The sequence below is a fragment of the Diadema setosum genome, chromosome 22, assembly GCF_964275005.1.
Source record: "Diadema setosum chromosome 22, eeDiaSeto1, whole genome shotgun sequence".
Classification (NCBI taxonomy): domain Eukaryota; kingdom Metazoa; phylum Echinodermata; class Echinoidea; order Diadematoida; family Diadematidae; genus Diadema; species Diadema setosum.
In genome coordinates, this window is record NC_092706.1 from 9,066,669 (window position 1) to 9,091,106 (window position 24,438).

Sequence of the window (24,438 nt, forward strand, 5' to 3'; positions counted from 1 at the left end):
AAATATCAACATTTCATTTTTGCAACAAGAAAGTATACAATGATGTATAGATAATAATTTGGGCACCTGAATTTTTTCTTTGATACCTGAAGTTCATTATAACCAAGTTTGCTCTACCAGGAGGGCAATGTAGTAAAAATACGGTGAAACACTGAGTGACATAACAACTTTTCATTACCTCATAATTTTCATTTAAAAAAAAATAAAAATGTGAGCATAGGAAATTAGCATACTGTCTCACAGAGCATACATGTTTCATTAGCAAAGAATGTGTTCTTCTGACCTCTGGAAATAGGACATCAATACACCCGATACAGTGGACTCTTGTTAAATGAAGTCCTCAGGACCAACAGTTCTCTTTTGTTACACTGAAATTTCATCATAATCGAACAGTAATGTATACAAAGAGATATACATAAGAATTTTGGGACCTGAATTTCACTTCTTTGCAACAAGAATTTGTTATAACCGTGATCGTTAGAACGGGAGTACACTGTACACACGTATATGGTAATTAAAGAAAGCATCTATAGTAAGTACTGTATAGACAGCTAAAGGCAAGGTTCATATTAGATTAGAGATCACGTTATGCCATTTGTCATCTTGATGAGGCTAAAGTAAAAGTCAGAAGGCCTTATGATGGTCGGGTTCACTTCATCCCATCTGCCCTCTTTAAAAATGGGCGGGGCACTAGCCCTGTCACAACAGGTTGAAGAGCAGTGCTCACTGCACCCTCCAGCATTTAACGGGAGGTTGCTTTCACACCTGTCCAAGCGAGCTGCCACTGTGCCCCCTTCTTCTGGCATTGAAACTTCCGTTTCATGATCGCATGTCTCTGTCCTATCTCTTCCTGCCCTCACAACTCCATCAAGACTGACGTGGGATTTACTGCATGCTGGCAGGGCACCGCTTCTATTGTCTTCAGAGGCAAACTGTGAAGAGGGTTCCTGATTCCTGGGTGACCTAGCTTGCCTCTCAGAGTATGGATGCACTTTCTCTTTTGACTCATCTGTTCCCTCAGTCATCAACTTGTGCCGCTCTTTTGTCATTAAAGAGTCGTGCTGTTGTATCGTTGGTTTTACGCTGGATGCGAGGGTCCCTTCCTCAACCTTTTTGACCCGAGGTACACGGTGTACATCTAATCGTAGGAATTTTGTGCATTCTTGATTTGAAACTGAACATTCCCTCTTCAGTATGTGGTCAGCTGCTTCACAATTCTTTTTGTTGTTGTTGTTGTTGCCACTCAGGGTGGACAGTGACCGGCAATTTCTGCTCTCAAGACAGATCCTAACACTTGCCGAATGTTTGTCATGCAACATAGAGATCCTGTCTGAAGTAAGCTTTTCATTGCATAGTTCCTCATATATTAAGCTTCTGTCACGCAGTTCAATGACATTGTGCTTGCCATCTTTCAAACACTCACAGGGAATATTCCTTCCTACACTGCACGGACACTGATGTCCAATCTTTTCTCCAGTTGTTGCGCGAGTATGACAACCGTCGACTTTTATCGCACTTGTGTAAACCTCACGGGGGATTCCCACGCCAGGAAGATCGCTACTTGAGCAGATTCCATCCCCACAAGAACCATGAGGGGAACACGTCTCCAGTGAAACCCTCTTTTGCTTACATTCGCCATCCTCCACATCACTGCATCTCTCGCTTGCCCTATCCATTCTGTGATGGAGGATCTTGCCGCAAGCTCTTTGGAAGCATCCCCTCTTTCTTTCATGAAGGACCTGGTCCCTCTGCGACCCAGCCAGATCCTCCAAGTCCAAGATCTGCTGGATGCTGGCATCGTCGAAATGTTTCAGTGGGCATCCTCCTTCCTCCCCGAAACCAAGTTGCATCCCCTGTCAAAGGAATATAGCAATGTGCACAGACAAAGGAGCCAGATTGGTGTTACTTGAACTCTAAAATAATATTACAATCACAAATAAACAAATCTGAGTATCTACAAGTCAAGAGTTCATGAGAGATTTGTAAAGTTGCAGTCATCACACTACAGTTCAGCTCTTCCTTACTTTTTTCTCATTAATTTTCATTCAAAAGAGGAAAGGACAGGCATAGGACAGATTACACCTAATGGCTTACCTGTTCATACACAAATACAGTCAAACCTGCTGTAGTAATCACCTGTCTATCAACGACCACTTCATGTCCATATGGATATCCCTCCAAAGAAAACTTGTACACTGTACCTTGGAACATGTGCACAGCAACTCTCTGCCTAATGCAACTTACAATCACAGATTTGGTTTTAACTAGACTATCGAAAGGTTCACATGACTGTGGAGCAGTGTATAAAAGCAGCGCATCCAGCTTACTAGAGCATTGTTGGAATTTGCATTGAACAAAATAAACTGTCAGCAAAACTTGCTTACAGCTAAAGCAACAGGGGATTTTTGCAATAGTACGGCCATTAGCTATTACACAATCTACATTGCAGTGTATACATTGTATAAATCTAATATCTAGGTGTAATCATATGGGACAGCAAAATCGTCTCTTATCACAAAGGCTACAACAATGAACTTGTCCGTAACAACTTATACTGACTACATTACATGTTTCCCAAGAGTGGTCATTCTTGACAGGTTTGGCTGTAGTTGTCTGTCCAACAAAAGGTACCAATATACAATGTATGCAGGTTACAGGGAATATGGTGGGTGAGCATCAAATATCTTTGTTTACTTAAATTCTTTTATATTTCACATTTTGAAACTGTGTTCACTCACACACGTCCAACAAGAGCCCCATACCTGAATAGATCTGCAGCTGTGAGCTCTGTAGTTTGTCCTTGACCCCTCAAGACCGTACAGGTGCCTGATGTTGTAGGTGTACCTCTTCCAGTCTCTGGCCCAGGAGTGCTGGCATCCTCCTGTACTACCATGGCAACCGGATGGCTGGCTATATTCTGACTTCCAGAGCTGGATGGCATCATCAACAGGAAGTCCAATTTCTTTGAGGAAAAGTGTGTACTGGACCTACATGGGGGATAAAAAATACACACATTGAAACAAGAAAACAAATTTTACTGAAGCCCTGGAAAAATATCAAGATTATGACAGTGTCCCCAAAGTTAGTGTCCACAGTACAGTGGCATACTCATATATTTACATTTAACATGCACGTAACAAGCTGAGCAAAAAAGACAAAAGAAGTTTCATTGCACAATACATCATGTACTCAACAATTTCATCTCAGTGTTTGACTTTGTGGGAAACACTACAGCACTAGAAGTTGTACTAAGCTATTACATTATATCACAAAGCAACATCCATATTCATGATGTGGTAATGAATAGAAATGCATGGGAAACAATGCACTGTGACATTATACTGTAAGGTTGTAAACAATATAAAAGCTAGATGTGTTTGTCTCATTAATTCTCATCTAATAACATAAAACACACATACATTTACACACAATCAATTATTACTTTCAAACGTTCAACTAGTGCAAGGAAGAGCAAAGGAGATCAAACACTAGCAACTATTGTGGCCACATTTCCACATATCTTCGTTCTCTAGACTTTTAAAGCTCATAGCACTTTTACTAAGTATAGAACATCAAACAACAATTAACGTCAGTTCTTTAGAGGTGGCCAATTTAAATGGAGAAGCAGCAAGTTACAGATTTCTTCTGATGTACATGTATGTATGTTATCACTTTACCCGAGAAAAGTGGCGGAGGCGATGTTTCTTCCTCAGCATTCTGTGTAGATGCCTCATGCAGGGGGGAAAGAAATGATGGAGACTGTCCAACTGGCTTCCTTGGATGCTGCCTTGGGATGAAGTGGGCAGACCGCTTCCAGTCCCCATCGGCATCCTGAAGAACCTAGCTCTGACATCTCTGTACAAGCTCTGCATGCGGTCATCGTCCAGGAGGTGCTCCTGGGAATGGATACTAGCGATAGCCACGCCCTTCCTCACGATGTCCTCGAACAAGGTTGCCATGACAATGTGGAGATTGGAAAAGGGGACGAGGGCAGTGCCCCGCTCTAGCCTGACCTGGCGAGATGCCACGAGGCATGCGGCATGCTGAAACGGGATGCCAAAGGTGTCGCGTGAGTATTCCATATAGCACTGAATCACATCACGCCAGGACCCCTTGGCTTTAAGCGTTCTGCCGAGAACATCATGGAGGTTATTCAGGGCATCAGAGTACTTCCTGTGGGCCATAGAGGTGACAGACACTGCCACTGATGTTTCAGCCCTGCCCTTGCTCGGAGATGTGGTGTCACGGCATGCCTGTTGTGTCTTGATTTTGGACAAGAAGCGGTAAGTGGAGCTGAGTAGAGTGGTGAGTTCGGCTGAATTCATGCTGGCAAATCGATGGCAGAAGAGTTCAGTTTCAGATCTAATGAAGAACGAGGAGGCTTCTGCATCACAGCTACAGATCAACCTACATGGAGAGCACAACACATTACATTCACAAAAGTTCACATATACTCAAATTTTGTATGAAGAATGACATTTCAGCTACTGGATTACACCCTTTACCCTAGATTTTCAAGGGATCAAGCACATGCAGAGAATATCATACTGAACTCGATGATGACTTTCATTCTCACTGAAAGCATTACAACATGTCATAATAAAGGGTCTTGTCATCACAATTATGTACCATAGATCTGCCCAGTACAAGTTAAAACATATTTCCTTCAACACCAAGTTTACAAAGGACATTGATGAGGCACAGCATTTAGCCCATGGGTGTTCGTAGGTACTAGGTACTGTAAGACTAGACTAAGGATTTCCTGTTCTATGTGTCCACAGGTTAATTAGGTTGCATCATAGTGATTTAAAAACAAAAACAAAAACAAATGAACTGAAAGTGATCTGCATTCCAAAAATGGGGTCTAGGGCAATTACTCCCAGGGCAATTACCCCGGACCCTTCCCCTGGCCCTAATCCTAATCCTAATCCTGAACCTAATCCTAACCCTAAACCTAACCCTAATCTTTACTCTAACCTTACCACTAACCAGAATTTAGCCAGGGGGTAATTGCCCTCGGGGGGTAATTGCCCTGATACGCAAAAATGCTCTCCTCTTATATTCCTCCTCCCAATTTAAGTCCACCATTTCTTACTCATTCTCTTTTACTCTCTAGTGGTGTTTTCTACATCCTGACTTTCTGCTGCATTACTTGCCTGAGCAGGAAATGAGATGTGCGGTCCTTTCGAGATCCCTCAATGAGACAGTCTGAGTCGATGGCAGTTGATCCTTTCTCCAGGAGAAGTTGGAAATCCTTTGCATCTGCACACGAGAGCACTTCCCCAAGAAAGCTCATCCGTCTGGAGGTGTACAGTCGCATCTTTTCCAGCGAGCTTTTTCCCCCCGGAGGCTTGATGTAGAATGCCATCACTGAACGATCTCATGATCAGTGCTCAACTTGAATTATACATGCCATCTCCTGAACATCATGCTTCTTTCCTGTGAGACAAGAAAAATGGACATTTTGAAATAACACTTGAAAAGACCATGCCTGACCTAATATCTTACTGTGGTAAACTAACTGCAGAGTACTCTAAATGTCACACCTTCAAACTAACTCACTGTGTTAGTTAATCAATTAATGAGGACAGACCAATGTGCATTGAATCAAATGAGGAGATAGAGACATTCTTGTCAGCAGTACTTTTTCCATATTATTATCAGACTGTCAAAGAACAACTCTGTATCTTGTGAGGACATGGTGTCGATTGTGTACACTGCACTGTCATAAATGTAATCAATTATTGATATTTGTGACCCTGCATCACAAAATCAACAAAAAGCCACCAGACATGGATATTTAGTTAAGGGCAGATTCTGAAATAGCAGACTCTTTGGCTTAAAATGATGTATAACTCAATTCAAATGGACTCCCCTAACCTACCTAAATACTGGAAAGAAAGCACACACTCTGGAAAAGTGTGAATTGAGAAAAGAGGCTCTGAAGTAGAGGGTCTTTTCAAGCACTTAATCTTTCACCAAACCGCGCTAGCTGTGCGATGAAAGGGACCAAATACAGGATGTCAACCACCGGAGCAACAACAATGAAGGGATTATTAGATTAAGAAATTGAGCATGTTGTATCAACACATTCTGTCCATGATTAATGCCAATTTATAAAGCAGTAGCAATATCCTTTCAAAACTTCTTAGACTTGAAAGTGAAGAGTGTACAAAGGACTTCAAGAAATAAAAAGGGGCCTACCTGAAGATTCTATACTCTCTCCCCCAAAAAGGAGTTGTAGAAAAACTGCTGAAAAAAAAAAAATTCCCATTCATGTTACGATCCAAAACTAAAGAATAATGTAGAAGAAAGATAGCTCTTTCAGAAAATATGAAAAACTCAAGATTGACATAGTTGACCCATTTCACCTTTTTGTTTGTTTTGTGGTGCACGGTCACATTTGAACTCACCAATCAAACTAATAATAGAATAATAAATTATGAAAGATGGCCAATTGCAGTGCCTGCCCTCTGTGAGCTGTGCTGTGGTGCATGGTCTTAATGGTGGAGGTCAAAAATATTCAAAACCCTGAACTTAATAATGGTCTATAAAATGAGACTTTTTATAGGTGGGACTGTCTGTGGTGCGAGGAATCAAGCATGAAGCAAATGAGGAAGAAAATTGCAAAGTCACTCCATTAACATGTACTTGTAGACCTAGACCATTCCAATTTTTTACTGATATCAACTGGTTGGGTCTGGGCCACTGGGGATAAGCGGAAGGAATTAATACCGCCGTATAATGTGGCAATGCATGTCTTTCATTAGTTTGAACTTTATACTTTACTTACTTTTACTTTTAGTTTTCCGGAACGATGGTGTAGGACAGAGCCTGTTCATCGATCAGGTAGAGTTATCTCTTGATGCTCTCTTTCCAATCAAGCAATTGTCCGGCGCTGTTACCCTTCTAATACAATTAACAGCTCAACTTCTATTGCGTATTTGTGTTATTACCAAAAATGGCCTATGGCAGGAGTTGACAGCTACTGGAGACCAAGAGCATTATGTACCAATACACATACATGTAATGACTATAATCAGTCATAAGCAAACACAACATCTTTCCAGTGCTTGTCTAGCCTATTCTTAAAGGCATTTATGGAACAAGCAGAGACCACTTCTTCTGGGAGAGAGTTCCACATACCAACAACTCTGTTAGCAAAGAAATACTTTCTGACATCTAACCTTGCAAACCGCTTTCCCAGTTTCATGGAATGACCACGTGTTCATCCATTACTATTATGAGAGAACATGTCAACCTTTGTGTGATAGTGTCCATGTAGATACTTGTACACATCAATCATGTCCCCTCTTTTTCGCCTAGCCATATAGGCCCTAACACTACAGTTAAGAATCTAAAATGGAAAATGACAACTGCGCTAAATTTCTAATCGATCTCGGATCAGGACAGGGGCAATCATGACGTATGATCGTATTTTGCGTACAGCGACAGGGTTGTGTGCAGTTACTGAGTTCTCTCATACCTCCTTGGTTAGGTTAGTGGGAGCTCTGCGCTTCGTCTTCGGCCTTTGCGTGTGGTCGATACGATGGTCATGGTCTGGACTCTTGTCGCACCAACCGCAGTTAGGCGTACAAACTGATGAACACACATTTAAATCAATGTACGGGACTACACAAAACGGCTACCCAAAAACAACATAGGCCAAGGATAGCATCGCCACTCTGAACTGTGGACGTTTATTTAGGAAGAAATTTATATCTAAAAACTAAATCTACGTCGATATTTGGGGCATAGCGAATATGGCCCGTCGTCACTATACTATTCCAGATAAATAAACAAAATGTTGTTGACATACATACCGGTACCTTCATTCGCCCCTGGGCCTTCGCCTTTCCACGCGGCGTTGAGGAGAAAACAACCCTCCCCCCGCGCGCCCCCGCCCCCCCCCCCCATCCCACCATGGCCGGCCCGTCCCAACAACTAGCTACTCCCGCCCGGGGGGGGGGGGGGGGGGGGGGGGTGGAGGGATACCCATAATAATCAAAGCCAAATTGGATACGGTTTTTCTCCAATCCTCCCACGTTATCATTAATTTTGGGGTTTGGTGCATATAGACTTTTACTTCTTGAATATCTCTCATCCGTTTGATGGATGATGGTTACTCTTGAAAGATATTTTGAGCAGCTTTCGCCAAAATTTTGGACAAAGCCGGGGGGTGAATGTGTTTTTAGAATGTATAGATTTATGACTGACATTACGTCGTAGATGGCACTTTTTTCTTTTTTTTTTTTTTTGGACCCTTTTGGATTGGTTCTTTATAGTAAAGCTATCAACGTGTTACGTCCACTCAGTGGCGGATCCAGGATCGAATTCTACGGGGGGGGGGGGGGGGGGGGTGGCGCAAATTTCTCAATTTTCTGGCGCAAATATAATAAGGGGGCATGCCCGGTGCCCTCCCCCCCCCCCCCCCCGCCCACCTTCCTTTGATCCGCCACTGCGATCCATGTGGGCCCTGAAGTAGCTAGGCCTTTGATATAGGCCTACTATAGCGAATAAAAAGAAAATAAGAAAAGAAAGTAACCTTACTTAGTTTAGCACTAACAGGCTTTCCGTCGATCTACATTAAACTTGTTTTGCTTTGTGTTTTGTTGTATTTCTTTATTTCTTTTTTCTTTTTTCCTGGGAGGCATGAGAAAATGACTTTATGCTGAGAGGGTGAGACTTGGCAGGTCTGCAATTCGATTTGGGGGATTTGCAATAACTATATAGTTGCACATCTCTCGCAACGCCCCTAAGAACGAGAAGATGAAAAAATTATACATTCTAGTGGTAATATACAGTGTATAGGACTTAATGTTTTGTTTTGTTTTGTATTGTTTTGTTTTATCATTTAATATCTTTTATTCCTGTGGTTTAGTCGGTAATGGTAGGCCTATGTCACAGCAGAGAAACAAACTTCTTTAATACAATCAAGCTGGGAGAGATTTTCAATACGTCTTCTGCGTCAATATTTCGCTGTTAAAGGGTGTGTACAGTTCTGGTTGAGGTGAGGATTTAGGTTTTAACGTTTTGTGAGATATTCAGAAACCACTCTATGAGATGTCAAAGAATATACAATTCTAAGGGGTATCAAAGTTTGTTTGATGAAAATCATTTTTGAAATATGGCTGATATATCCAAAAACAAGGTGAATAAAGAGATCCTAATAAAAGGCGTGGCCTGTCGCCTTTTATTATTATCACTTTTTTGGGGGGATATCTCAGCCATATGAAAACCAATTTTCATCAAATAAACGTTGAATCCTTCTTAAAATTACTTGCTCTTTCATATTTCATAAGAGGTTTCTCATTATCTCACTTAGGAATGTTCAAAACATGAATCCCCACCTCAACCAGTAGGAAGATAATAAACGGAAAGATGTTAATTCCGCAAATGCCACGGGTCGTCAGCAGCACACCAGGGATCACCAGTGTTTCGGCCATTTAAGTGCTGTACACCTCCCCCTGGCTGGCCGGTGCTGCGTTGGGATCCCCTTGACAGCACCCCCATGGCATTTCAAAGAAAAGAAAAGAAAAGAAAAGAAAAAAAAAAAAAAAAAAAAGCTTGGCATCAACCACCTCTCCTCACTCCCGAAACACTCTCTTTACACCCCCCTATTCCCACCACCCCCCAAGCCTTCCCTACTATCCATGCAGATCCTGTCTCTGCTGCCCCACAAATTCTCCTGATCCACCTTTCCCCGTCCCTACCACCTATTCCCATCCCTCTGACCCACCTCCTTACCGATCGACCAGCATATCCCCTGCACCCCACCTCTACAGTATGCACCTCCGCTCTCCACCCCCTTTTCTCACACTCCTCCCTCAACTCAGCATACCTATCCAACTTTCTTTCCCTTGCCTCATCCATCCTTGTCTCCCATGGCACAGTCAGCTCCACCATTGCTAACCTGTGCACAGACCTAGCTACCAGCACCATGTCCGGCCGAAGGGCAGTTACTACCACCTCCTCTGGCACTGTACGGTTTCCCTCATCCACCCGCACCTCCCAATCATCCCCGCTGCTAAGATTCCCCCACCATCATCCCTCTGACCCTTCCTTCTCACACTGCATCTCACACCCTCCTTCACAAACCGGATTCCCCTCACCCTAGGAGGCCCATTCTTCTTCCTTCCCTCCACTGCCACCCTCGCCACCTCCGCCATCTCCTTCAACACTTGGTTATGCCTCCATGTATAGGCCTGTAATAGACCTCCACATGCTGACAAAATGTGCTCTAGTGAGCCCTTCGCCCTGTTGCAGACCCTGCATCCACCATCCTCCACAATGCCCCATCTCTGAAGATTTACTGGAGACGGCAAAACATCAAAGGTGGAACTGATCATGAAGCGCACAGCTCCAGAGGACATTGACCAAAGGTCATTCCATGACACCTTCCTCTGCTCCACCCCTTCCCATCGGGTCCATGCTCCCTGCACTCCCTGCTGTACAGCCTTGGCAAAGCGGTACTCCTCCTCCTTCTCCTTAACCGCCTCCACCACCAACTCCCTCCTACCCTTCCTGCCTTGCTTGCTGTACCATCTAACACCCTGATGAAACCCGACCCCTTTCCGACCCACCTGAACCGCACCCTGCATCTCCTTCCACTTTGCCATTGCCACTGCCTCGTCCGCAGCCTCCTCCGCCCTCCACTTCCTCCCTGTGCGGATCGGTGGCCTAACTCCTGCTATTACCTGGTCCTTTGACTCCCTCATCATCATCACTAGCCTAACCTTGCCATCTTTAAACTCCTCCACCACTGACGTCATAGGCAATTGCAACCTGCCTGATCTGCAAAAGAATGCCAGATCTGTAAGCATTCTTGGAACGCCTAACCACTTCCGGTAGTACGAGTTCATCTTCTGCTGCATCCTCTCAACCCTGGACACTGCCACCTCGTACACCTGCAGTTGCCACATGATCCGTGGTAGCAAGCCAAACTGGCAGCACCACACCTTCGCATTCCCAGGGATGAGTGTCCTGTCCACCCTCTTCAACCACTCCACCACTTTCTCATAGATCTGAACTCCTCGGTGCCTGTCATTCAACTTGCCCTCATACCACCGCCCAAGGCTCTTTACCCCCTGCTCAGTGACCTGAGGGATATCTTCTCCCCCAATCTGAAAACTCCTTGCGACCACCTTCCCCTTCCGCACTGACACTGAGCGGCTCTTCTTGGCCTTGAACTTCATCCGTGTCCAGGCCACCAACTCCTCTAACCTATGGAGGCCATCTTTGACCTGGGTCTCGTTGCCAGACACGATTGTGAGATCATCCATGAAAGCCCTAATCGACGGCACAACCACATCTGCAGCCAGCATCAACCCCTCAATTCTCGGGGCCACACACCGGGTTAACACTTCCATCCCAAGGACAAACAGCAGCGGCGAGACTGGACACCCCATGGGGATGCCAATCTCTAGCGCTTGCCATTCTGTTGTGTAAGTCTGGGTCGTGAATCTCATCCTGAACTGGCTGTAGTAGCTCTGCACCATCTCCCGGATCACCCTAGGGACCCAGAAAAACTCAAGAGCAAAGCTGAGATACCTGTGCGGAACTGATCCATATGCATTTGCAAGATCCAACCAGATGACATCCACATCCTCCTTCTCACGTTTGCACCTCTGGATTGACTCCCAAATCATCTGGACATGCTCCGTGCACCCAGGGAAACCTGGTATCCCTGCCTTCTGTATAGAGGTGTCCACAAACTTGTTCTTCATGACAAATGCTGACAACCGCCTCGCTAAGACACTAAAGAGGATCTTACCATCCACGTTGAGAAGCGAAATCGGTCTAAACTGCCCAATGCCTTTGGCATCCCTCTCCTTTGGGATATATACCCCTTCTGCCACACACCAGCTGACTGGAACAATCCGCTCCCGCCATAGCACCCTTAGGATCCGCCACAGCACCCTTCGGACACGAGGACAGTACTTGAACAGCTTGTAGGACAAGCCATTCTGCCCAGCTGCACTGCCAGCTCGGGCCTTTTTAACCACGGCTTCAACCTCCCACAACTTCAACTCACTCAAGTCAAAACTGACCTCTGGCTCCTGTGGCCTCAATAGCCCTGCCACCCCAGTAAAAGGCTCCTCTCTCCTCCCATCACAGTATGTGGCCTTCAGATGCCTCTCGAGCTCTTCCTTCGACACCTCCAAACTTCCTGAAACCCCTTCCTCAAACAACCTCTTCGTGAACCTGTGCGGATTCTTATAGAACTCCCTCCTCTCCCTCCTCCTCCTCCTCCGCTTCCTACACTGATATTCGGCCCTCCTAACATCCGCATACCTCTTCTTCAGGTCCTCATACAGACCCTTCAGACTAGCCCTTTCTCCGTCAGCCTGCCTCCACCTACGCCGCAAGCTCTTCTTCTCCGCCCTCAATTGGGCCATCAACCGCTGTCTCCTCGACCCTGATTTTCCAAAATCCCCCTCTACAGAGTGTACATTCCCCCCACCTCCACTACCCACAGGCTTTATCCCAAACTCTTCTGCACAAGCCCCATAACACAACCCCTCAAACATACGCATCTTCTTTTCAACACTCCCAGCCAATTCCACTTTCAAAACTCCCGCAAGCTTGATGTCAAAAAGCTCCCACTTATCACTTCTCGCCGGTGGCCAAGCAATCGGCTCCTTCCGCTCAAACACAGCATGTAGAGCATGCTGAGGGTCTCCGGCTCTGTGGTCTGAAACCTGACTGGGACCTCCCACTGTCTCACCCAGCTCAGTGCTGGTGCAGTCATGCCCTACTGCCACTCTTCCACAGCTCGTTCTTGCTCTGTGAACTGCCACACCTCTCTTCCCCTTACCTAAGTGCATATAATAAGATTTTTGTATAAAAAAAATAGATTAAAAGAAAGGTGGGAAACGAAATACAGGAAGAACAACACTCACAGGGCACAAACTCCAAAGTCTAACATTATACGAGTTCGTGTGCAGATTGAGGTACTTGGTACATGTACAACTAAAACTGGGGTACATGTTGTTCAGCAGTCAAAATGTCCTTCGTAGATTCACTTGCTAGAAACCTCAGGCAACCGCAAAGAGGTATTGTCGGATGGCTGGTGAAGGTATGTATTGTCAGGGCGAAGATCATCAGTTACTCTGTGCGGCTTGAACTCTACTGTGATATGAGTGTTGCTCTTCAACTTTTGACTTACGGTGTCTACACAGTGTATGAGCATTAGTATACACTTGTATTATTGCAAAGCTAGCGCACACTGATTTGGTATATTAGTATTGTTGTGCATCAATGCTGATTGCTGGTGTGGCCTATCCTGTACTTGCTTGGGTAACTATAGGTTTAAAATGCTTCCAAGTACACATACTGACAACCAGAAATGGCCGGGAAGCGGAATGATTGTAATAAAAATATATATATATATTATATCAATATGCTTGGCCACAAGTTTTGCGTAGAAGCCGACATGTGGAATTGCCCGAGGTCGACCGAGTTCAACCGTCACTATTTTCAGAGAGTCGCAGTCCCACGTGATCGTTTTCACGGTGTAATTATCAGTCGTACAGCGTCAATGGGGTATAGTCCAGTCAAAATATGAAAAAAGGGGGGTCAACCCAAAACAAATTGCAACAGAAACCATTCCACTTGCATTTAACCTTCAAGAGCTATCAAAACAACATATTAAAAGTTCCCTAAGATTCGAGTGGTGGATCAATGCCTAATTTGCATAAATTCAAAATGGCCGCCATAAAACCTATTTATGCTTATATCTTGGGACATAGAACCCATAGAAAGTCAATTCTTGTGTCTAAACCTATGTTTTTTAGGTCAAGGAGTACAATTATGACATCAGTAATAACTCAAAAGTATTTCTTTGTACATAATTTGCATAAATTTGCATATAAATGCATTCAAAATGGCCGCCATAATGGCCTTTTAATATCTCCGTACATAAAACCTGTAGAAAGTAAATTTTGGCATCCATGTCTATGTTTTTCACGTCAATAAACACAATCATGATGTCAGTTGTAACTCAAAAAGCATTCCTACATACATAATTTGCATAGATATGCATATTATTATATGCAAAATGGCTGCCATATGGCTTGTACATGCCCGATTATTTCATCTGTAAGTGGGTCTCTTTGTGTCTCTTATCTTCACTGCTAGGAGTAATTGCTGCAGTACCTTAAACATTCAGGAGTAAGTCAATGAAAATCTGCATAAATATACATATAATTACTGCACTTTTTACCCTCATTCTTCCCTCCCTTTCTCCTTATCGCCACTCAGTGAGTAGTGACTTATATTCTTACAATGTTGTATTGTTTAGACAATCATTTCTGAGGCCATTGTCCTCGTCAAGCGCTTGCTTATGACTATTGTCTCCTGAATTTCTGTACATCAAGAATTGCCTGATTTGTCTTTGAGCTAGAGATATACTGTAACTTATGTATGCATAAATGTGTGCACAAAATAGTTTATTTTCATTTTGAATTGTATCAGGGAAAAAAAGTTGAATATTTGAATTAATCATGTATTTGCTTTAATTGTCAGATTCAATTTATACTGTGCTCAATTTGTTTATTTAATTCACTTTGTACTTCATTTATGTATGAAAAAGAAATTCAGAAATAAAATCAGAATCAGATCATATGATTATTCAAATCACTAATATGAATACACTTCCTTTATCATACATATACATACAATGTTGGGCAAAGGACATTTATATTTGACAACCTTAATGATTATCTTATATACCTATATAGTTGCATGAATTTGCAAGTACTGTACCACCCATAACTTCCTAAAATAAAGCCTCTGAGCGTTCATCAATGTAAACAATATCAAACAGAACCAATTGTCACTTAACTTTAACTCCAAACATCTCATATTTGCATACAATGTGAGAATTTGCCTTCATGTTTAATGCATACATGCAATATTTTTTTTGACATTGTTTGAGGAGGGAGAGTACATCAATAATTCATTATGAGAATATTTATCTATGAGTTGATAAACAAAAGTTACATGAGTTTGGTGTGGAAATTGTTTTTGTCATATTTTGGTGCCTTGTCACTCAATGACTTTCTGAACAAGAAACCCATGGGTTCAGAGCTCCCCATTATCTCAGGTTTACCTTCCATGCAGTCTTGCAGACTGTTACCTAGGGAGAACACACCAAAGTTGGAAGCCTTTGGAGACCTTCAGGGCCCAGGGAGACATGGCATCCATATGTTTTTATTCTATGACACTGGCGAAAACACTTGCCAAAGTTGTATAAAAATGTGATCATGCGTGTTTCCAAAAAGAAGATCAAAACTTAAACCTGGTCCTCAATAAACTATTCCTGGCTGCGGCCTAAAGGGGACACCCCTGAATCTGCCATGAAACACTTCAAAGTACCCTCAGCAAAAAAAAAAAAAAAAAAAAAAAAAAAAAAAAAATTGTGAAGATGATCCTAATTTGGTTCGGATCCGAAGGGGATCATCCCTGTATCTGTTCTCCTGCTTTAAATATTTGGGGTTTTCCCACAAGTCAATGAGGTCAGCATTGAAAAAATGGTCTTTGGTCTTCTTTGCTTTAATAATTCTGTGTCAAACTTAAGAGCCTTGTTTGCGTTGTGTCGGACTCGTGGGCTCTTTTTTATTGCCTAGTGTCAGACTCATGGGCCTTATTTGTGTAGTGTCAAGCTCATGGGCCGTATGACTCTTGGGTGTTGAATTGTGACATGTGCAAAAAAAAAAATAAAAAATCTTGAGAGAGAGAGAGAGAGAGAGAGAGAGAGAGCCATCTAGAGCGGGATAACTACAAACTCTGGAGGGAGACCGGGAAATCTTGAAAAAACAGTCTGAAAGCAGCCCATCAACCACTGAAAGATATAGCGTTGGAGTATCTACTTCTATAAAAGCAGAAGTGCTTTGAGTAAATACATCAGTGAATGGACTCGTAAGATTGTTTATGACAGATTCAGGGGTGATCCCCTTTGGGCCTGTACTAAATTAGGGACCAATTTTCACACTTTCATCTTCACGAAAAGTGTGGTCATTTTTTTTTTCTACCGAATTTTGCAGGTGATAGAATATCATATCATTTTAGTCACAGGAGTACCATGAACCCCATGTTGACTCCAAGATGCCCAAAATCCTTCAAATTAGGGAATCTTTGAAAGCATTTTTCCCTCTAGAATCAGAAATGGGGAAAAGGATAAAGGCCATGATTACAGGGACCCTATACTGTAGAAGGTACTTTCAAATGTGTCATGGCAGATCCAGGAGTGCCCCGGTTTGGTCGCTGCCATACCTAATTCATTAGGGACCGGTTGTAAGTTTTGATCTTCTTTTTGGAAACACGCATGATCACATTTTCTACAGACGTGGCAGGTGTTTTTGCCAGTGTCATGGAATAAAAACATATGGATGTCATGTCTCCCTGGGCCCTGGAGATCTCTAAAGGCTTCCAGCTTTGATGTGTTCGGTCTAGGTAACAGCCTGCAAGACTGCATGGAAGGTAAACTTGAGATACTCAGGTGAGCTCTGAACCCATGGGTCTCTTGTTCAGAAAGTCATTAAACTGAGTGACCAAGGCACCAAAATATGACCAAAATATCTACAACATTGTATACCAAACTCATGTAACTTTTGTATATAGACTCATAGATAAACATGCTCATAATGAATTGATGTACTTTCCTTCTTGCAAAAAAAAAAAAAGAAAGTATTTTGTAGTTACAAATATGTATTAAACAATTCAAAGATTTCAATCTTTCTGTACCTATTGGGCACACTTGGAAGCTAAATTGAAGTTAAAGTTAAATGAAAAGCGATTCTGTTCAATACTGTTTACATTGATTATTGTCCAGAGGCTTATTATTTGAGGAAATCATGGGTGGTAAAGTAGGCCTTAAAGTACTTGTAAATTCATGGAAATTCATGCAACTAGGTGTAAGGATGTTCATTAAGATTGTGAAATGTAAATGTTCTTTGCCCTTGAATACAGGCATCACAATCAACATTGTGCTGGCTGCATGTATATGTATATCCTAAAAGTAGAAATGTATTCATATTAGTGATTTGAATAATTATATTTATATGTATATTTATGCAGGTTTTCATTGATTTACTATTGAATGTAGGTACTCCAGCAAGTATTCCTGGCAGTGAAGATAAGAGACACAAAGGGAACCACTTACGGATGAAATAATCAGAGATAGGGGCATGTGCAAGCCATTTGGCAGCCATTTTGCATAATACGCATATATGCAAATTATGTATGTAGGAATGCTTTTTGAGTTACAACTGACATCATGATTGTGTTTATTGACATGAAAAACATAAATATAGACACCAAAATTTACTTTCTACAGGTTTTATGTACGGAGATATTAAAAGGCCATTATGGCGGCCATTTTGAATGCATTTATATGCAAATTTATGCAAATTATGTACAAAAAAAAACTTTGAAGTTATTACTGATGTCATAATTGTACTCCTTGACCTAAAAAACATAGGTTTAGACACAAAAACTGACTTTCTATGGGTTCTGTGTCCCAAGATATAAGCATAAATAGGTTTTATGGCGGCCATTTTGAATTTATGCAAATTAGGCATTGATCCACCACTCGAATTTTAGGGAACTTTTAATCTGTTGTTTTGATAGCTCTTCCAGGTTAAATGCAAGTGGAATGGTTTCTGTTGCAATTTGTTTTGGGTCATTCCATATTTTGACTGGACTAGCAACAGGATCGCGATCGCAAGACCTGCATCTTGTAAACGCGCGTGCAGATCGAAGAAAGACATTAATTACGGTTGACATTTAATGTACTGGTATACGGCCTTTTACAAGCCCCTGGGAGCCGGGGGTGCTGGGGGTGCTGCAGCATCCCTGACCTTTTGGAGCAGGGGGGCATATCACCCCTATACTATGACAAATGAAAGTTGGGGTACTTCTGCACCCCCAACTTTTATTTATTTTTTTTTTACAGGGAAATTGCTTTTTTTAATAGAAAATTGTCCAAATATCCCACCCAAAGTGTGCATCAAGTCGCTGAACTTCACTTCTGAAAATGCAAAATCTCCGCAGTGTGGGAGGTGTGTCCCCCTCAGCCTTATAAGTGCAAGCTTATAAGTGCTGATAGCACTATTTAAGCATTCGGACCAAATTGGCGCGGGATGTTTACTTTTCCTATTTTTTATTGAAAAATGTTTCAAATATGCTACCTGCACGGAGGGCTCAGTAGATTGCTGAATTTCAATTCTAAAAATGCAGAAGTTCCCTCATTTAGGGGGAGCAAACATATCATTTTGCACCCCCCCCCCCACATACACACAGTAATTTCCAAGATGTGATTTTTTTTTCTTATTTGAAACTGTCCCAACCTTTCACACAAAGTATGCACCAGTCAATTCTGAAAATATCTGCGTCGTGTTGGAGGGAAATACCCCCTCCCACGATATTCCCCTTTCTATTCTAGAGTAATGCAAAAGCTAGCTCCCTCGTATAATGCACGGGTGCGGGGCAGTTGCAATACCCCCCTCCCCCCCCCCCCCCCTCCTAATAATTTTTGGGATGTCTGAGATTTTCTTGCTTTTTCAATGGAAAACTGTCGAAATATTTTACCGAAACCAATGGAAACTGCAAGAAATTGTCGCAGTTCAATTTTGAAAATACAATATACATTGTACCTCTCTCAGGTGGGAGGGGGATACCCCTCCCACACCATCCTCCTTTCTTACTTTCCCATAGATTTAGTACATATCTTTAGATTGACATCAATTCCAAATGATTATTTCATCAAAAGATCTGTCATTTCACTTTAAAAAATGCGAAAGTTCCCTCGTGTGGGAATATATCCTCCTTTCATTTAGGCCCTAACCATTTCCCGCTTAGTTCCCCTCCAACGCTTAGTATACCACAGTACACTTCGGGGATTGGTAATTTCCCAAATTCCATCAAAAATGTGTTTACGAGATCATAATGTCAACTGGATTGTAAAAATGCCACAGGAGTATTAATTGGCGTCAATCCTGCATGGAATATGGAAAATATTGGGTGGGGGGCTATGCAAACACATCACTGTATCCCCATCCCCCCCCCCCCCGAAAAAAAAAACCAACAACAACAACAAACAAACAAACAACACAAAACAAAAATCCCCACGATGCGGAAAATTTTCTTGCTTGTTTTTGATAGAAACTGTCCAGATATTTCACCAAAAGTGCACCAGATTGTTTAATTTCAATTCTGAAAATAGAATATGTCCCTAGCTTTGGAGGGATACCCCCTCCCACACCCTCCCCCGTTAGGCCAACTTCCATACACTTAGTAGACTTTTGAGATTGACACTTTCGGAATATTTCACCAAAAAGTACGCATCAGATTTGTCACTTCAATTCAAATAAATTCCAAATTTCCTTCATGTGGGAAGGGGGTATCTTTCGGTTTACCTTTATTCCCCCACTACATTTAGTAGGCTTATGCTTCTTTGTTTGACAGTTTTTCAGCTATTTCCATCATGAATAAATGACTGTAATTGTGTATAGACAATTATTTTCATTTCAATCCTTAAAACACAAAGGCTCTCTCGAATAGGAGGGGTAAGGGGACACCCCCTTCCAAAACCCTCACCCTTGCTATATTAGCCTCAACCCCATGCATTGATTACGGCTACATTTCATTACATATTCCACGAAAAGTGTGCGCCAGAAACTCCAGATCTTTGAATTGCAGTCATAAAGATGCAAAAGCTAACTAATGTAGGAGGGGATACATCCTCCCATCACATCCTTCCCCCGCTTGGTCTCCCTACATAGATGACTTACTACACTTGTCTGATACAAATTTCAGGATATCGTACTAAGAGTGTGACATCGTTCTACATTGTATTTCAATTCTAAAAATGCAAAAGCTTCGTCGTGTGGGAGGCCCCGGCTACCCCTCCCATCCCTGCCTCATCAACTTCCATGTAATATAGTTATCACACAGTGATGATGCACACGCGGAACAAGAGCTGATTATACCCAGATTTAATGATCATTCATATTTCTGTGAATATCTATATTTCCATACTTTTTTAAAAATTTCACCAAAAGTGTGCGCCAGATCGCTGAATTTCAGGTCTGAAAATTCAAAATCTCCCTCGTGTGGGAGGGGGATACCCCTTCCCACACCCTCCCCCTTTAGATCCCCTTCCATGGACTTATACAAATTGAAGACCCACTCACTTCTCTGATACAAAATTAGGGATATTCCACCAAGAGTGTGCATAGCCCTCTCAATAAATCAATGCCAAATATTTTTAAAGGGGATGGCTAGTAACTGATCAGTGGGAATCAGTGGGAATGCTGGGGGATGATTGTTCCAATCCTTGTGGGATTTATTTAAGAGTACACTGTACATTATATATCTATTGCTGTGTGAAAATTATTTGCTTCAGAATGATCTCATATTCAAGTAATGTGAAGTTTAATGTTTTCAGGTTAGCATGCCTGTACAGTGACGGGGCGATCGTTAGTGGGCCGTTATTCAATTAGCCAATTCAAATGACTGGAACATAGATATCGATCTTTTCGCGGGTAGGCCTATAATAATAATGTCCCCCCCCCCCCCCCGTATGTTCCGCGGAGATACGTCTGGCTTCACGGATTGGAGTAAAAAAATTAAAACAAAAAAATCATAAAACAAAGATTCCTCCGGACAGACGGATTTTTCTGTCTGCACTCTGTTGCCCCAAAGGTCTTGAACGTGTAGGTCCATAAACTGTTTTTTTTTGTTTTTTGTTTTTTTTTTCAGAACTTTACTTTTGCAAACATTCAATATTTCTGATGTTTCTCTCGAGCCACTAGCTATATAAGTAGCCGGAATACAGACCTAATATACCATATCTCACGCTCACCCCTCCCCCAGCAGTATTAAGAACCATAAATTTTCTCATACCTCCCATAGCAAGAAAAAGGAAAAAAAGTTATCGTGAAAAACGCAGCAGGAAGTTCAATATATATATATATATATATATATATATATATATATATATATATATATATATACATATATATATATATATATATATATATATATATATATATATATATATATATATATAATATACCATAACATATGTTGGCTACATGTTTGTAGGCCTAATCATATCTAAAATTACAACTAATAGACTATTGGACAAAGAGGTTTCTAAAAAATTCTGCCATCAACTGAATTATGTCAGTCATAAGCCTTAATACATTCTATACTAGCTCATTCACCCTTCACCAAAATTTGGGCTAAAATTTCTCAAAATGATGTCTTAATTGCCGCGGGCCAGGCTTCCATAACGAATAGCTAGATGAGATATTAGATTGTATCATGATGTAGCCTATAGTGTGCGTCAAATTGCACAATTTCTAGATTATTCCAAAGTGATAAGTAAAAGGCTCGGGTCGGGTGGGGGGGGGGGAGTGGGGGCGGGGACATCCGCGGTACACCCTCCCCCACCTCAAAGCCCCTTGCTTCGTTCTTTTGAATCCCATGTTTTCACTCCCGGTCCGTTTGTCCTGATAAGTCATTGAGATTTATTTTGATTTATTATTATCAATTCATCGTCATTTAATATAAAATTTAATGTAGGAACGAAAATGGTGTACGAGTAAATTTGCGTCAGACTATTCACATGAAATTTGAAAATCAGAAGGAATTGTTTTTGCTGACGACTGTAAGGCTGCTCTAAAGTTTATTATTGTTTGTATTTTTCCATTCTTCTTCTTGTCACTTTTATGGATTTTACCTTTCTGGGCAGCAGAGAACGTTTTGAAAAGGACCCTACCGGTAATAGCCTAATTTGAAACGCTCCAAGCTATTGTTTGCTTTTGCTTTTACAACATTTTTGCGCAGGAACTGAAACACATCCAATGTGTGTGTGTGTTTTCTTTCTTTCTTTCTTTTTCCTTTTCCAATTGCAGAGATTTATGCTTCCGAAGAATGCGTATTTGGAAAAAGAAGCTGCAGCTCTCTGCAACATCAAGCCAGACCATCATGTTTTGGAACTTGGATTTGGACCAGGAATCGGCTTGAAAAAAGCGGCAGAGTACGTGGAAAAGGGTGAGCGAGATTTCAGACAACATACGGTGGAAATTGCCGATTCAGATTTGTTTGCCGATGTGATATCGCCTGATGTGAAGAAAGACATGGTTTCTGACGTGGTTTTAGAACTGCTAATAGCGAAACGGTTTAACATATATATATATATATATATATATATATATATATATATATATATATATATATATATGAAGAGTTTGTTTGCAAAAACCGATAAGTCCATTTTTGAAGATTTTGAAGTACGGGCTCTGTCATAAAGTACAAAATAATACCTTTTAAATGATATTTTGGTCATTACGTATAAAGGTACATTTTTGAAGTTATGGTCAAAAGAAGCACACATTTTCTTATTATTCTCTTTATTTTTCTTGATCTTTAATCGCAAATATCTCCATTTGACAAATATGGACTTATCGGTTTTTGCGAACAAACACTACATATATATATATATATTTTTTTTATTATTATTATTTATTTTTTTTTGATATTGCACATTGTAACGTTGACATATCGGCTCGGAATTCCGCACGAATATCAAAACTGCCATAAAATCAAATTTCCAATGTGTTTTAGGTGTATAACCAACATGATGACGAATACAATGTTTACATGCCCATTAGAGTCTGGTTGACAATTGACTTGTCTTATCGCAAATATCACAATCAGAGTGAACTATATTGAACTCTGTCGAAACACTGAGCAAGTGAATAGAGTTGTCGATATTCGAAAGCCGTGACCCATAAACTGTATTATACGGCATCGATTGTTAAGCCATTGACTTATACAGAACAAGTGGCTGGTCTTCTATAAGTTCATGGTTATGATGGATGGAAAACGCAAAACCTTATGCATTTATATACTCTTTAGGCGTACATTGTAAAAGTTTTGGAAAACTTATACCACTAAATGCGCACACACACGCATACACACGCAGTGTTTACATACAACAGCCTTGAAAAAAAAATATACAAATGACACAACTGGTTTAATTGATCTGACGTACGGCCAACACCTTGTAATAAACATTTCTGGAGCAGACCTTTCCCTTGCCGAAATGTCAACAATGAACATTTTACTGATTACGGTATTCTTATTTTTTCTTTCTTTCTTTCTCTCTCCCTGCTCCCCTCTATCGCATTCTACTAAAGGCGTAGGGAAAGTTCATGGCGTTGATTTTTCTCCTGCCATGGTCGTTGAAGCCATAAACAATCTGCCGCAAGAAATAGAAGATGAGAAAGTGGAGCTGGTCCTAGGAAACGTGGCGAGTCTGCCTTACCGCGACGATTCCATGGACTCGATTTTTCACTCCAACTGCTACTACTTCTGGCCCGACATTCCCCTAGTCGCCAGAGACCTCTTGCGGGTTCTCAAGCGGGGGCGTATTTTTTATTTACACGCAAGCCTGTGGCTTTTCGCAATTAAATTCAATGAAACCGCTAGTAATGCGTCTATGCTTACTCCGCTCGTGCCTCCGCCAAGAGTTCTGTGGCCTCCGCTCGCAACGATTCGATTCGTGCATGTTCATCAGTGAGTGTGTGCACGGGCTGTGAAAGTTTTGCCTGCCGTGGTAGACCCTCATCGAATAGTACACTATGTGTAAATTAATAAGTATGTAAACGAGTGCGAAAAACAAAACAATGCAAAACAAAAAATCTGACAAGGAGGAGAGGGGGGAGAGAGAGAATCATAATTCACAGGAAAGAGATAAAAAAGCAATGAATATTCTGTGATATCTCATCAGTCATGCGCAACAGTGATCAATGTTATTGCGGGTTCCATATGGAAGACCGGATGCACAACTGTATTGGTGTAGGCTACCTATATAAAATGATGGGGATGTATTTATTTCTCAGCCCCCAACCCCCTCTGTTATATTTGTTGCTATTAAAGGCCCCTAAATTTATCTTCAGACTGATGGTATATTATTTTGTTTCTCAAACCTGCCCCTCTTTTCTTCATACTAGTTTCAAAGACTCACTGTGCATATGCATTTTCCGACCTCTCTCGACCCCTTCCTTTTTCAAATGCATGACACGTGTATTTCTTATTATCATACAATTTATTTGTTTCTTACGACTTTCTCTGCCTCTTCCCTCCTCTCTTTCTCATTTCAAAACTTTACAATGTTTGTTAACAAGACTACTTTCTACTTTCTACATTGATCAGTTTGTCTAGAAACACTGTACAGTCACGTGTACAGTATATAGTATTAGTATGAAGGAAAATTACACCACTACTGCATGAATTCATTATCACTTTATTCACTTCTTTTTGTTCAAACACTTTTTTTTCATGAAGGTTTATACAGAGATAACCTGATCCTCCAATATCCAAGAAGTATTGTAATACAAACTAGAACTATAACTCAATGTGATT

General features: G+C 41.5%; 3 protein-coding genes across 3 annotated transcripts; 1 reads left to right on the top strand and 2 right to left on the bottom strand.

The window, feature by feature from the left end:
- Positions 1-422: 422 nt before the first annotated feature.
- Positions 423-6,853, bottom strand: LOC140245349 (DNA primase large subunit-like). Its single transcript, XM_072324926.1, has 5 exons — positions 6,794-6,853; positions 5,157-5,439; positions 3,678-4,407; positions 2,763-2,987; positions 423-1,853 (listed from the first exon to the last, which is right to left on the bottom strand). The coding sequence occupies exons 2-5, from the start codon at positions 5,366-5,368 to the stop codon at positions 582-584; spliced, it is 2,439 nt and encodes an 812-aa protein (XP_072181027.1). The 5' UTR covers positions 5,369-5,439; positions 6,794-6,853; the 3' UTR covers positions 423-581.
- A 3,109-nt stretch (positions 6,854-9,962) lies between these two features.
- LOC140245624 (uncharacterized) lies at positions 9,963-12,827 on the bottom strand. Its single transcript, XM_072325187.1, has one exon. The coding sequence runs from the start codon at positions 12,825-12,827 to the stop codon at positions 9,963-9,965; it is 2,865 nt and encodes a 954-aa protein (XP_072181288.1).
- Positions 12,828-13,006: 179 nt separating this feature from the next.
- LOC140245625 (demethylmenaquinone methyltransferase-like) lies at positions 13,007-23,960 on the top strand. Its single transcript, XM_072325188.1, has 4 exons — positions 13,007-13,078; positions 21,924-22,062; positions 23,211-23,441; positions 23,953-23,960. Exons 1-4 carry the CDS (start codon positions 13,007-13,009, stop codon positions 23,958-23,960), a joined length of 450 nt encoding a protein of 149 aa, XP_072181289.1.
- Positions 23,961-24,438: the final 478 nt, after the last annotated feature.

Bases quoted from the DNA above. Each gene is read 5' to 3' on its own strand.
- LOC140245624 (XM_072325187.1), bottom strand. From the start codon at position 12,827: ATGCACTTAGGTAAGGGGAAGAGAGGTGTGGCAGTTCACAGAGCAAGA.
- LOC140245349 (XM_072324926.1), bottom strand. From the start codon at position 5,368: ATGGCATTCTACATCAAGCCTCCGGGGGGAAAAAGCTCGCTGGAAAAG. The intron at 4,408-5,156 runs GCAAGTAATGCA...CTCTCCATGTAG, and splicing joins ACATCTCATTTCCTGCTCAG to GTTGATCTGTAGCTGTGATG. The intron at 2,988-3,677 runs GTAAAGTGATAA...TCCCCCATGTAG, and splicing joins GCCTCCGCCACTTTTCTCGG to GTCCAGTACACACTTTTCCT.
- LOC140245625 (XM_072325188.1), top strand. From the start codon at position 13,007: ATGTCCTTCGTAGATTCACTTGCTAGAAACCTCAGGCAACCGCAAAGA. The intron at 13,079-21,923 runs GTATGTATTGTC...TTCCAATTGCAG, and splicing joins TTGTCGGATGGCTGGTGAAG to AGATTTATGCTTCCGAAGAA. The intron at 22,063-23,210 runs GTGAGCGAGATT...ATTCTACTAAAG, and splicing joins GGCAGAGTACGTGGAAAAGG to GCGTAGGGAAAGTTCATGGC.